The sequence below is a fragment of the Lactuca serriola genome, chromosome 9 (genome assembly GCF_051521515.1).
Source record: "Lactuca serriola cultivar US96UC23 chromosome 9, Lser_US96UC23_V15, whole genome shotgun sequence".
NCBI lineage: Eukaryota > Viridiplantae > Streptophyta > Magnoliopsida > Asterales > Asteraceae > Lactuca > Lactuca serriola.
The window spans coordinates 6,562,976-6,575,043 of NC_136416.1; the positions used below are offsets into that span (position 1 = coordinate 6,562,976).

At 44.0% G+C, this 12,068-nt stretch overlaps 1 protein-coding gene across 1 annotated transcript; it reads right to left on the bottom strand.

Moving 5' to 3' along the window:
- Positions 1 to 10,808: 10,808 nt before the first annotated feature.
- On the bottom strand, positions 10,809 to 11,147 carry LOC145075298 (uncharacterized). Its single transcript, XM_079021590.1, has one exon. It carries the CDS (start codon positions 11,145 to 11,147, stop codon positions 10,809 to 10,811), a length of 339 nt encoding a protein of 112 aa, XP_078877716.1.
- Between the last annotated feature and the right edge of the window lie 921 nt (positions 11,148 to 12,068).

Below are 12,068 nucleotides of genomic sequence, written 5' to 3' on the forward strand. Positions count from 1 at the left end.
CGAAATAGTCATAAAATAACAAAAAGGAAAATATGCATGAAAATTAACTAGATTATGGATGAAATATGCTAAAATAAACTATAAAAAGAAGTAAACAAAGCTAACTATCAGGATATCTCGCTAAGCTTTCGGGCTTACAGTTGTAGTGTTATGTTTTTCAGGTTCTTCAGGAGACCATGGCAAGGCGAAGGCGTGATCGTACCGCTCCTCATGTTTATGTTGTGACGTGATTCTGGGAATAATCTAAATAAATTGTATTGAAAACCTTTTTGTAATAATTTAATGAAATCGGGTTGTTTTTGAAAAGTTTAAATTGGTTGGAATTTTTCGGTCATTACAAGTTGGTATCAGAGCCTTGGTTTGAGTGAATTGGAGGAAGAATTGTGTGACTCCAGTCTCAAATCGAGGAAGGTTTTCAAAAGAGAATTTAAAATGGTTTTCAAAATGAGTAAAAGGAGGACGCGGAGGTACGATCAGCCGGAGCCAGTAACCCCAAAATACCATACATGATATTTGTTTTGAGCATTGTTAAAACAGCATGCTAGTGCTAGGCTAGGGATCTTCAGGATTTCATGATAATGTTGCCTGATTTATGATGCCTGTTAGCCTAGGGTTTCCTTGTGGGAGATTTCCAGTGTTCCTCTGGTGTGAGGATTGAGCGCTTGTTATGTATGTTTTCACTAGGGTGTTGTGGTAGTACTTCATACAAATATGGGTAGGTGTGGAAGGTAGTATGGACCCGTACTACTGAAAGCACAGGACCCATACGCGTATCAGGGAAACCATGACCTCTAGGGTTGGGTTGAGAGTTGGTTCCTGGGTTGGTGGGAAGTGTCTGAGATTTTGTGGTGTTTTTCAGTATGGAGATTTCAAGGCATGCTGGGAGTGGATCCGGGTCAGGATCGGGAGCAGGAGAGGGAGTTCCGGACGGGTCAGGACCGCCCGAGGTTATTGGTCAGATGAGCACGTGCGAGTTGGATGCGAGGATTCGTGAGATCCTGCATGATGAGGTTGCTGCGATGTTCCGGGCTGAGTTGCCGGAACTGTTTGGGTCGATCAAGACCGCCATGGTTGAGTATTTTGATGAGCGTTATGCAGCTCTCATAGAGACGGCTGCCACGGCGGCTACATCGGCTGTAGCAGCGGCAGGGGGAGGAGTTGGTCGGGGTTTTCAGTATCGGGACTTCGATAATACGAAGCCTCCCACCTTTGATGGAGTTCAGGACCCGATTGTTGCTATGAGATGGTTATCGGACGTGGAGGGGTGTTTCTTCACGTGTTCATGCCCTGCTGATCAAAGGGTGAGGTGTGCTCTGAACCTGTTGAGGCTCGGGGCAAAGGATTGGTGGAGATTGACCACGGGGTCATATTCGGATGCGCAGAGGGCCGCAGTTTCATGGGATCAGTTCAGAGAGATGTTCAGCACTCGTCATGTTCCGCGGGTTGAGAGGGAGAGATTGGCTCAGAAATTCCTTGAGCTGAAGCAGGATTCGGAGTCGGTGACAGAGATCACCAGGATGTTCACTGAGAGGGCGATGTTCTGCCCTGAGTTTGCTTCGGAGCAGGCTCAGATGTCTCGATATTTGAGCATGCTCAAGAGGGATATCAGACAGTTTGTGTCTACGCAGAGGTGCAAGACTTTGTTGGAGTTGCAGGAGGCGGCCAGGCGGCGTGAGTTAGAGATTGAGTTGCAGTTGCGTGAGCTGAGGCAGGCTCCGGTGCAGTCGCAGGAGGCCGCCAGGCGGCGTGAGTTAGAGATTGAGTTGCAGTTGCGTGAGCTGAGGTAGGCTCCGGTGCAGTCACAGCCGGCGCCGAAACGGTCCAAGACCGTTGATTCTAGGGTGGGAGATCTGAGCAGCCACACTTGTGGGAAGTGTGGGAGGGGTCACACCGGAGTTTGTAGGTCCGGTGGTGCATGCCGCAAGTGCGGAAAGGAGGGGCACTATGCGAGGGATTGATAGCAGTCAGTGCCGGTTCGGGATTTGAGGATTTGTTATCATTGTCATCAGGTTGGACATTTGAGGGTCAACTGTCCACAGCTCGCTGCAGGACCGGTGCAGGCTCCAGCACCGGCCACTTTGAGGATCACGGGTGGAGGTCAGGGTGGAGCGGAGCCCCCAAGGGCTCATGGTCGTGCTTTTCAGCTTACAACAGAGGAGGTCGGAGCAGTGCCGGATGCAGTCGTGGGTATGTTTCTTTCTTGATGTCTTGATTATCTTGTGATCATTGTGGAGTATTGTTTATCTGCTAGTTTCATTTCGTGGTTTTCGGTGTGCTATTCGTTGTTCTTTGAGGGTTATGGTTTGGTTATGGGTTATTGTTTGGGAATTTCGTTGGTTATCATTCAAGAGGGTTATTAGTGGAAATCTTGTGTCTGGTTTGAAGGATGGGTAGCATCTGCTTTCTGAGGAGTGGTTAGCTGCAGTTGAGTTTCTTTCGAGCGGGATGATCAGTGTAGAAATGTGATTTTGATGAAAGTTGCTAGTGATAGTGGGAATCAGTCCGCGTGTAAGTGTTGGTTTTGTGCAGGGTTGTTTTGGGAGGTCGGGATAGCGACCGGTGGTTGATAGTCAGTGCCCTAAGTGGGGGAGAATTGGAAAATTCTCCGGAAGATCGATGAGTATGTGAGATTGTTTAGCTATCTGGGATTCAGCAATATTCTGTCAGCCAAGGGAGTAGGCCGGTATGAGTAAGTGGCAGGCATGCGGGGCGAGATACAAACCTAGGGCATTTGATGGTGGAGGGCCTAGGATCATGCCGGGATTGAGTATGTATGATGGAGGTAGAGTTCGGAACCCCTAGAGGGCTAGAACAATATGCATGGGAGGATTTCCCGAAGAGATAACTCGGAATGATGAATGTTAGTTGAGCAGTCCGGATAGACTGAAGGCCGGTAGGCGTACCAGTCAGGCCGAAGGCTCGGAGAACGGTCCAGCCAGATTGAAGGCAATGGAGGGCGGTCCATATTGGCTGAAGGTTCTGAGAGTGGTCCAGCTTGACTGAAGGCCTGGTAAGGCAGTCCAGTCATGCTGAAGACTCTGCAGGTATTGTTAGACCGGTTTGAAGAAATGGATTGAGTATGTTGCGATGTGTTAGCATTAGAAGGTCTGGCCCCGGGTATTGATCTTCATTAGTGGAGATAGTGCATGGACTCAAGGGTCCTTGCGAGCAGATTCAGAGCATGGGTGCTGCATGGATAGCGGTTATGCTATAAAGGAGTGGTGTAGCGTTGGGCGAACACCGTGGCACTTGTCGTAGTGACAAGGCGGCAAAGTGGATTTCCTTGGTAAAGGAAAGAGAGAGGAATGTAACTCCGAGAGGGAGTGTAAATTCACGGAAGTGAAAGCAGCAGTGCAGAGTTATGATTGGAGCGGCCCAATTGCGGTCATTGAGCAGCGTGATTGCGGCAGTGGTATGGGATCACATCCGGTTTGGGATGTCGGCTGAGGTCGCGGAAGGAATTCTGCTTGTGTAGAGCCAAGAGGCTCGGAAGGGATGCGGGGAGGGAGTCTTGGGCTCCCGGTGTGATTCTGATCAGGGAATTGTGTATGTAGTGGTGGTTCATCCTGAGGGATGTTTGGAGATGTCGTCAGTGTGACGGGTTTTCCCAACCCGAGAGTGCTAGGGCTAGTTCAGCATGTGCATGCGATGGCAAGAGGAGAACTCTTGGGAGTTGCTCTGAGGCTGAAGAATGTGTCATTCTGTCAGCAGGGTGTGGATAAAGTTAGACTCGGATCAGGAATCCGGTGGTTCAGGGTTATATCTAACTCATAAGAGTCAAGTGATTGTGGTGATTAGGATCGAGAAAAGTGCCATGGAGTGGTACTCGGTTGTTAAGTTTGGAGCCTGATGGGTGTGGTTATCAGAGGGTAAATCCGGTGGCCAGTTTGAGACGGTGGTCAGGACACCGCAAGAAAGGAGAAAGTGAGTTTCGGGTTTCTATGGTTGTGCTTCGAGGAACCTGGTTTGGTTAATGCCAGGTGGTGCGGGAGTATTTCTGGAGTTGAGTTGTCGCGGGCTTCGAGGACGAAGCCTAATTTAAGTGGGGAGAATTGTAACATCCCGGAATATCAACAATAAAGTTGAAGGGCTAAAAGAGTAAATTGGAAAGGGCAACTCGGCGAGTCCACGAGTGGATTCGGCGAGTAGGGTCGCAATTTTGGTCGCGTGTTAAGTGGTTGACTCGGCGAGTCGGCGGCTGGACTCGGCGAGTAGGTGCTGAGTGAAGAAAACCCTAATTTCGGAGGATGAGCCCTATATAAAGGACATTATACCCTCTCCCCAGCCTCCTTACCTTCCCTTAAGTCCAGAAAACCCTAGAAACGCGATTGTGAAGGATTAGAGTGCAATTGAACCTTGGAAAAGAGATTTGGAGGAAGATTTTGGAGAGTTAGGAGGCTTGGAGCAAGGGACTTTGCTTAGATTCGGATTTCATTGTTGTTGGGGCTTCCTTTTGAGGTATAATCTCGTTCTTGGGCTGTTATTCTTCTAGATTCATGATTCTTGGAATGTATGGGAGGTTTAGCTTGTGGTATCTTGAGTTTGAAGAGTAGATATGAGGTTTCTACCTCAGATCTGGAGTGGAGGAGGTCTAAAGTGCATTAAAGTCCATGTTCTTGAGTGATTAGTGAAGCCATCATGTCCCAAACCCTAGCCCTAAAGTGTAAAATGCCTAGATCTCTTTGGATTCACGTAAAGTTTGCCACTTTACGTGATGGATGGGTTGTAGGAGGCTAGATCTACGTTTTGGATCAATTGCATGGCCTGGAAGGTTCTGTTTGGAATGAGATCTAAAGGCACTCGGCGAGTCACAAAGGTGTACTCGGCGAGTTGCTTGAAGACGGTCTGGAACTCGGTGAGTTGGAAGAACAACTCGGCGAGTAGGTTGAAGATAGCCTTGGACTCGGCGAGTCTGTTCTTGGACTCGACGAGTCTGGTCGTGAGGTCCAAGTTTCTTCTGGTTGAGCTGTGACTCGGTGAGTCAAGGGATGGCTCGGTGAGTCGAGTGAGAAGGACTCAGATTTGCTGGAATCGTCGAGTCTTGGGGTGACTCGGCGAGTTAAGTCGCGGATGGGGGAAGTTTTGTGTATGTGAAATCGGCGAGTCATTGGGTTGACTCAGCGAGTAGAGCCGGTTAGAGGTTGGCTTTGACTTTGACTTCGACCATGGGTTGACCAGTTATTTTCCAGGGGCATTTTGATAATTGTTGAATATTGTTTTGAGTTCAGTGTCTTGGTATTGGCCAGTGTTGGAGATCGTATCAGTGGTTGGAGTAGCTTGGGTTTATCTGTTCAGTCGGCAATTTCGAGGTGAGTTATCCTCACTATATCAATAGGGTCTAAGGCACCAAGGCCGGCCCTTTATCGGATTGAGATCCGGGTATTTGTTGTTATGATATTGCTTTGATATGTTGCATCCTGGTAGCTAGGATGGTATATGCTAGTGACCGGTTAGGTCGGTATCCTGGTTAGGATGATGATATGTTATGTGATCGGTTTGATTGGTTTGTTGACTATGAATTGTTATATGATTGTATGTTTATGTGCACATGGTTGTTTGGACTGGAGTTGGGTTGAGGCGGGTCCTGCTTTGTGCTGTAGGCAAAGATACCCAGGGCAGACCGGTTGTCCCGAAGGCCCAGCGAGCGGTCCGGATAGGCTGTAGGCCCCAAGAGGGCGGACCAGACGTGCCAAGGCTCGGAGAATGGACCAGGCCGACTGAAGGGCCGGTGCGGGCGGACCAGTCATACTGTAGACTCAGAGAGTGGACCAGGTGGATTGAAGGCCCGGTGCGGGCGGACCAATCACACTGCAGACTCGATGTATATGGCTAGACTTGTAGGGTGTACCAGGTGGACTGTTGGCCGGTGCGGCGGACCAGTCACACAGTAGACCCGAAGTGCATGGTTGTTCTGTGATCGGTTATGTTATGGCATGTTATGCGTGTATGGTATATGTGGTTGGTATTTTGGGGATATCTCGCTAAGCTTTCGGGCTTACAGTTGTAGTTTTATGTTTTTCAGGTTCTTCAGGAGACCGTGGCAAGGCGAAGGCGTGATCGTACTGCTCCTCATGTTTATGTTGTGACATGATTCTGGGAATACTCTAAATAAATTGTATTGAAAACATTTTTGTAATAATTTAATGAAATCGGGTTGTTTTTGAAAAGTTTAAATTGGTTGGAATTTTTCGGTCGTTACAAGGAGAACTCTGCAAGCGGTAGGTAGGAGTCCCAGCTCCCACCAAAGTCAACAACTTTTTCTTATCTTATGGAAACAAACCCCAAATCCTGGAGTAGATCATTCTTTCGAGAGGGAAGGATATGTGATGTAGTGGAGAATTGATTATTTGAGAGCTTCAACAATGTCATCATGGATGCACCACGTCGTGGTTATCGAGAATCAGAATTTTCTTAAAACATGAAGTTGTCCGAAATGGTGTCTAGTTTTCAGATCATTTTGAATCACGTCAATCGAAGTTATGAGTCATGAGATATAGCCAAAATACTAACAAGGGGTCAAGCTTTTCAACAACATCCTTCTTGTGTCTTCTTCTTGCCTAAGCTCTTCATTCATGCTTCCAGGTTCCATATTGCTTCTAAGAATGTCTTTTACGCTTCATAACAGATATTAAACATAATAAATACCTTTTGTTCTATAATAAGCATAAATATAGCAAATAATATTAAGATATGATGTAAAATATATATGTAGATATGCACATATCAAAATACCCTACACTTATATTTTGCTTGCCCTCGAGCAAAACTAATTTTTTAAGTCTAACTTTCATCACCAATAACACATAAGACAATCCATTTCGAACTCAACCATTATACCAAGTCCTCAATGCGCATATTTGAGTCTAAGGTTCCTACAAACTTCCCCAATCCTAGCTACTCACAATCCTTATGAACCTTCACCCCTTAGCTTATATGACACTCATTTCTGTAACCCTCCGAATCAATCATCAGAAATATGTTTTAACCTCAAGGTATTTTTGGTTAAGCTACCCAAGTATACATAATCTAGAAAAATTACTACTTTTGATACCACAATGGAGCTCTTGGAATTCTTCACTTCTGAAACATCCCAAAACACGGTCGAAAATTTTCGTTTTGAAAATTATTATAAAACCATAATTCACCCAATATCATAAAAAAATAAACCATACATCAAGTATCTCAAAACGTCGTATCAAATACTGTGACAAAACATATGGTAAAATATCAGACTCTCAAAACAACCCTAGGCTGAATGCTGTGGTGTGTGTCATGCGATCACCTCGAGCCCTTCCCTTTGCTACCGAAGGTATCTGAAAACAAAACTGAACTTGTAAGCATGAAGCTTAGTGAGTCTCCCCAAGCTACCACATATCATACAAATATCATACAACTAGGAGACACGGGCCCCGCCCACTCTCATGGAGATTCAGGCCCCGCCCACACACCGCTGTCTAGGAGATTCGGGCCCCTCCCACAATCCACTACTAACATGCATACAAGTATCACACAGACAACAAGTATATCTACCAAGTAATTCGCCTATCTATGATCAAGTAATACTAACAGAATCGGGCCCCGCCCACCCTAGACTGCTATGAGATTCGGGCCCTGTCCACACTCAACTACTAACATATCATATAGACGAGCCGACCTTGGTGCCTTCGACCCGTCCCTGATGAAAGGAAACTCATCTCGTATGACTGACTGTTGAAAATCTGGGTGACGAATCCTTGTCTGCTGCTCCGGCAACTCTCCGACTATAAATTCAATAATGACACTTAGTCAAAAACTGATAACTGTTCTTAGGGTAAAATGACCATTTTACCCCTGGTCAAAGTCAACATCCAGGTCAAGGTCAACTTTCCAAGTTAACCAAACTCGCCGAGTCAGCCTTGTGACTCGCTGAGTCCTAGAACTCAAAACCTAGGAATCGCGACTCGGCTCGCCGAGTCACCCCATGACTCGTCGAGTTCCCAAGCTTCTTGCCATCGCAATTGGTTGAACTGACTCATCGAGTCCTCCTCAGACTCGCCGAGCCCCGACATAATTAGAAAAGGGACAAGATCATCCAAATCGCCGAGTTCCTTAATCAACTCGTCGAGTCCTATGAACATCATCGAGGTTTCTTCATCGAACTCACCAAGTTCCCTTATGAACTCGTTAAGTCACTTGCAGATCTAAACTATACCACTGGTTTCTCCCTTCTACGGTTCCAAAATACAGATCAAGATCGTTTCCACGGTCTATTTCTATAAATTTGGATACTTGATTGCTTTATACACCTCAAATGAACCCAAACTCAAGTTATAGCAACCTACTTCTATGAACATGATCATGGCTTGGAAAAAAACAGGTTCAAGACCCCATTTATGACTCTAGAGACTAAATATCATAAGAAAGAGGGATTGCTTAGCATACAACCCATGAAAAGCAACTTATCCTGCTCAAAAGGGTCAAAAAGACCCATAAATCAACACTAAGGGAGATCTAAGCTATGGGTTATCATGCTAAGAGCTTTTTACCTTAGAAGGTTGGCAAAGATGAATGTAATCCTGGATCTTGATCTTCTACCACAAGCTTGATAGCTCCAAACTCTTCCAAGTCTCTTCCATAACACAAAAACACACTCAAATTCTCAATAATCTCTCAAAGGTGAAGCTCTCAACGGATTAGGGTTTCTGGAGGACAGGTAGGCTGGTAATGGAGGCCCAAAGGGGGATTAAGTGGCTTAAATAGGGTGCAAAACCCCGAAAATAGGGTTTCCTCCTGGCAGACCTACTCGTCGAGTCCTTGCTTGGACTCGCCGAGTAGACCCTTTAAACCCCGTGTCCTCACTAGCATCTACTCGACGAGTTAGGGCTACCAACTCGTCGAGTAGCTCAAAATAAATACTTTCAGAATTTAATTGCGTACCAGGAATGGGGCGTTACAACTTCTTTGAATAATTGATCTTTGATTTCTTCAAGTTCACCACTTTTTTGTCGATTTTTGGTATCTTCAACTTTTTGATTCTTCAGAATTTTGATTTTTTGATCTTCATAATTGATAGCTCCAAAATTCTTCAACTTTTATGTAATCTCTCTCTCTCTCTCTCTCTTTTAATTTCTCACTTTTTTCGCTCAAATTCTACATGCTTAAGCAAGGGAGCTTAACTTCAACCTTTATTGGTTAGAGATATTAGTCTAAGTGTAATGACTATATAAACTCTCCTGGATAGATTTCAGGTACAGGCTGCAAAACATATTATGAAGTATAAACTACCAGATTACCTTTCATATCACTTGGCTTTTCACTAGGAATGAGAAGCCACAAATATACTATAACATATGTTGGCTCAATTAAACATTCGATCTCTCATTGGATCATCCCACGCAACACTAGCAACTTACTTAAAATTTTCTAGCAATTTACTTTTTCGAGCCCCTACCCTACACCTAAATGATGCAATGTCCCCATTGCATACTAAACAAATTAAAATGGAAGAATTGGAACAGACTCCCCTTGGGTAGTAGTGGCAAGATCGAACTCTAAGACTTGTGTGGAAAGCGTAGACTTCTCATATAATTGTTGGAAATAGTACTTATGGACCTTATTCTTGTGAATGCAAATGTTCCAGACCGAGTGAAATCAAAGAACCATTCTTGAAAAATGTGTTAAACCGCTGCCACGACGTGGGAAAGCAACACAACGTCGTGTCGAGCGAATAGTCATCAAGGTCAAGCAAAATAATGTCGCTACGACGTGCTTTAAGGATGCCACATCGTGGTGTAGTAAGATTCAGTCACGGCTAAATTTTTTTCCACGACATGTTGATGATGTCCATGTCGTGGTGTTTTCTCAGAGAATCTTCTAAGATTGAAGCATGTGGGCATAGACTCTTTGTAATGTGTAAGACCATTCCCACTATTCTTTTTAGTAAATATGCTTCAAAAGGATTTTCTCTTCATTATGTGGGAACCCCACACTTATTCAAAAACTTTTTCTTCAGTTGTGATCTTCAAAAATTGCACAGCTTCTTCAAATTCAGCTCCTTCACCGCTTCACTTTCATTCAACACTACAAAATAAGATCAAGAACTAGAGAAAAACATCATAATTCGGTCATGGTAAAATAAAACTAACACGAAAAATAAAACTAAAACGAAATCAAATAAGAAGAAAATCCAAACTCTAAAAACATCGGGTTGCCTCCCGATAAACGCTTCTTTTTGTTGGAGTCATGAGTCAGACTCCATGCTACCTCATGTTGAATCGTTTGTAGTTTCAATCACCAATAGCACCTTCTGTTCCCTCCAACTTTTCTTGTAAGCTTGCATTCTCCTAAGATAAGCCTTTTTAGAATTCTCTTTTTAAACTTCGCATCACCCTCCTCAAGCTTTCTTTTCACTCCCTTATTTTTCACAATAAGCTCATGTTTCTTCTCTTCTTTTTCTTTACTTTTTAGTTCCTCAGTAGCAACCTTCCCATTGACAACGATTGGTAGTTCCAAGACTTGGGTATCTTCTTCCTCACCACTTGACACAAAATCTTCGTAACTTTCCTTTCTAACTAAAGAACTTGGATTTTGTAAGCAAAGGCTTTGAAAACCATTAAAATCGATGCTCTAGGCTGTGTACGCTTAACTTCTTTAATGGCTTGAATCTCCTCTTCCATTAATTTCACCAATTCCTCAAGCTCATTTTCTTCTTCAATGTTGAACACTTCCTCTTGAGCATGATTATTCTTGAATCCATTCGCCACTCCAAAGGTCATTTCTTTATCTCCAACTTGCAATGTAAGTTTAGACTCGCATATATCCACCAAAGCTCATGTAGTATTAAGTAAAGGCCGTCCAATGATTATTGGGACATTTTTATCTTCTTTCATATCCAATACGACAAAGTCTATCGGAAAAACAAATTTCCCAATTTTTACCAATATGTGCTCAACTATATCTCGAGGATGAGTAACTAAACGATTAGCCATGTGAATCGTCATTCTATTAGCCTTCAAATATAGAAGAGTCGGCTTCTGATAGAACGAATAAGGCATTAAATTTATGCTTGCTCCAGAATCGGCTAAAGCACAAGTCTTCATATTATTTCCAAATTCACATGGAAGTGTAAGGCGTCCAGGATCTCCCATCTTCCTTGGTAACCCTTCCATAATAACCTTAGAGCTTTGCTCACTAAGAACCACCTTGGAGGTCTTCTCTAGTTATTGACGAGTGTCAATTAAATCTTGAAGAAACTTCGCATATTCAGGTACTTGTGCTAAAGACTCAATAAAAGGAGCATTGATAGGAACACCCTTAACTTGTTTCATAAACTTTATATGTTCTTGCTCCAATGGGTGAACTCTGGCTCGAGAAGGAAATGGTAAAGGAGGTTGAAAAACTTGAACACATGTATAATTTTTCGATTCAGCTCGACACCACGTCTTGGAGACACGTTGTGGAGATTAAATCTCCACGTCGTGATGTCGGTGATTCAACCTTAATTTTTTCTTCGACTTTCGACAGCTTTGATTGTGATTCAGGTTGCTTTGTCTCTTCTTCCAAGGCTTCTAAGAACTCAAAAATTGTGTCATCTTTAGTGTCCATGGCCATGAAATGTGGTTGTGGCTTTTTATCGGGAATTTGTGGAGATAGTCTTTCATTAACCAAAGTAGTTAATTGACCAAGGTCAACTTTCCTTTCAGGTTGTGGTTGCCCTTTTTGGTAACAGCCTCGGCCGGTTTGCCTATATTTTTCTTCTTTTTGCTTTTTGTATTCATCGTATGGCAACCATTCTTTCTTTGGCTTCCGCTAATCTTCATCGTATTTGTCTCCACTCGATTAGCATACTCGAGCTTTCTTGTTCCCGCTATCGTCCAAATGGCAATCTTTGGTTAAGGGCGTGTTCGACACGGAGCGTTTGAGAGCTTCTAGCTTCTAGCTTCTAGCATTTTACAAAACGCTCCGTTTAAAATAAAAAGCTTCGTTTGGCACTACAAGCTTCAAGCGTTTAGTTTAATCAAAACGCTTGAAATCCAAATGCTACTTCATGTAGCGTTTAACAAAACGCTACAAGCTACAAGCTACCTGCT

What these genes read in the sequence shown, in the direction of transcription:
- LOC145075298 (XM_079021590.1), bottom strand. Translation starts at nt 11,147, where the DNA reads ATGGAAGGGTTACCAAGGAAGATGGGAGATCCTGGACGCCTTACACTT.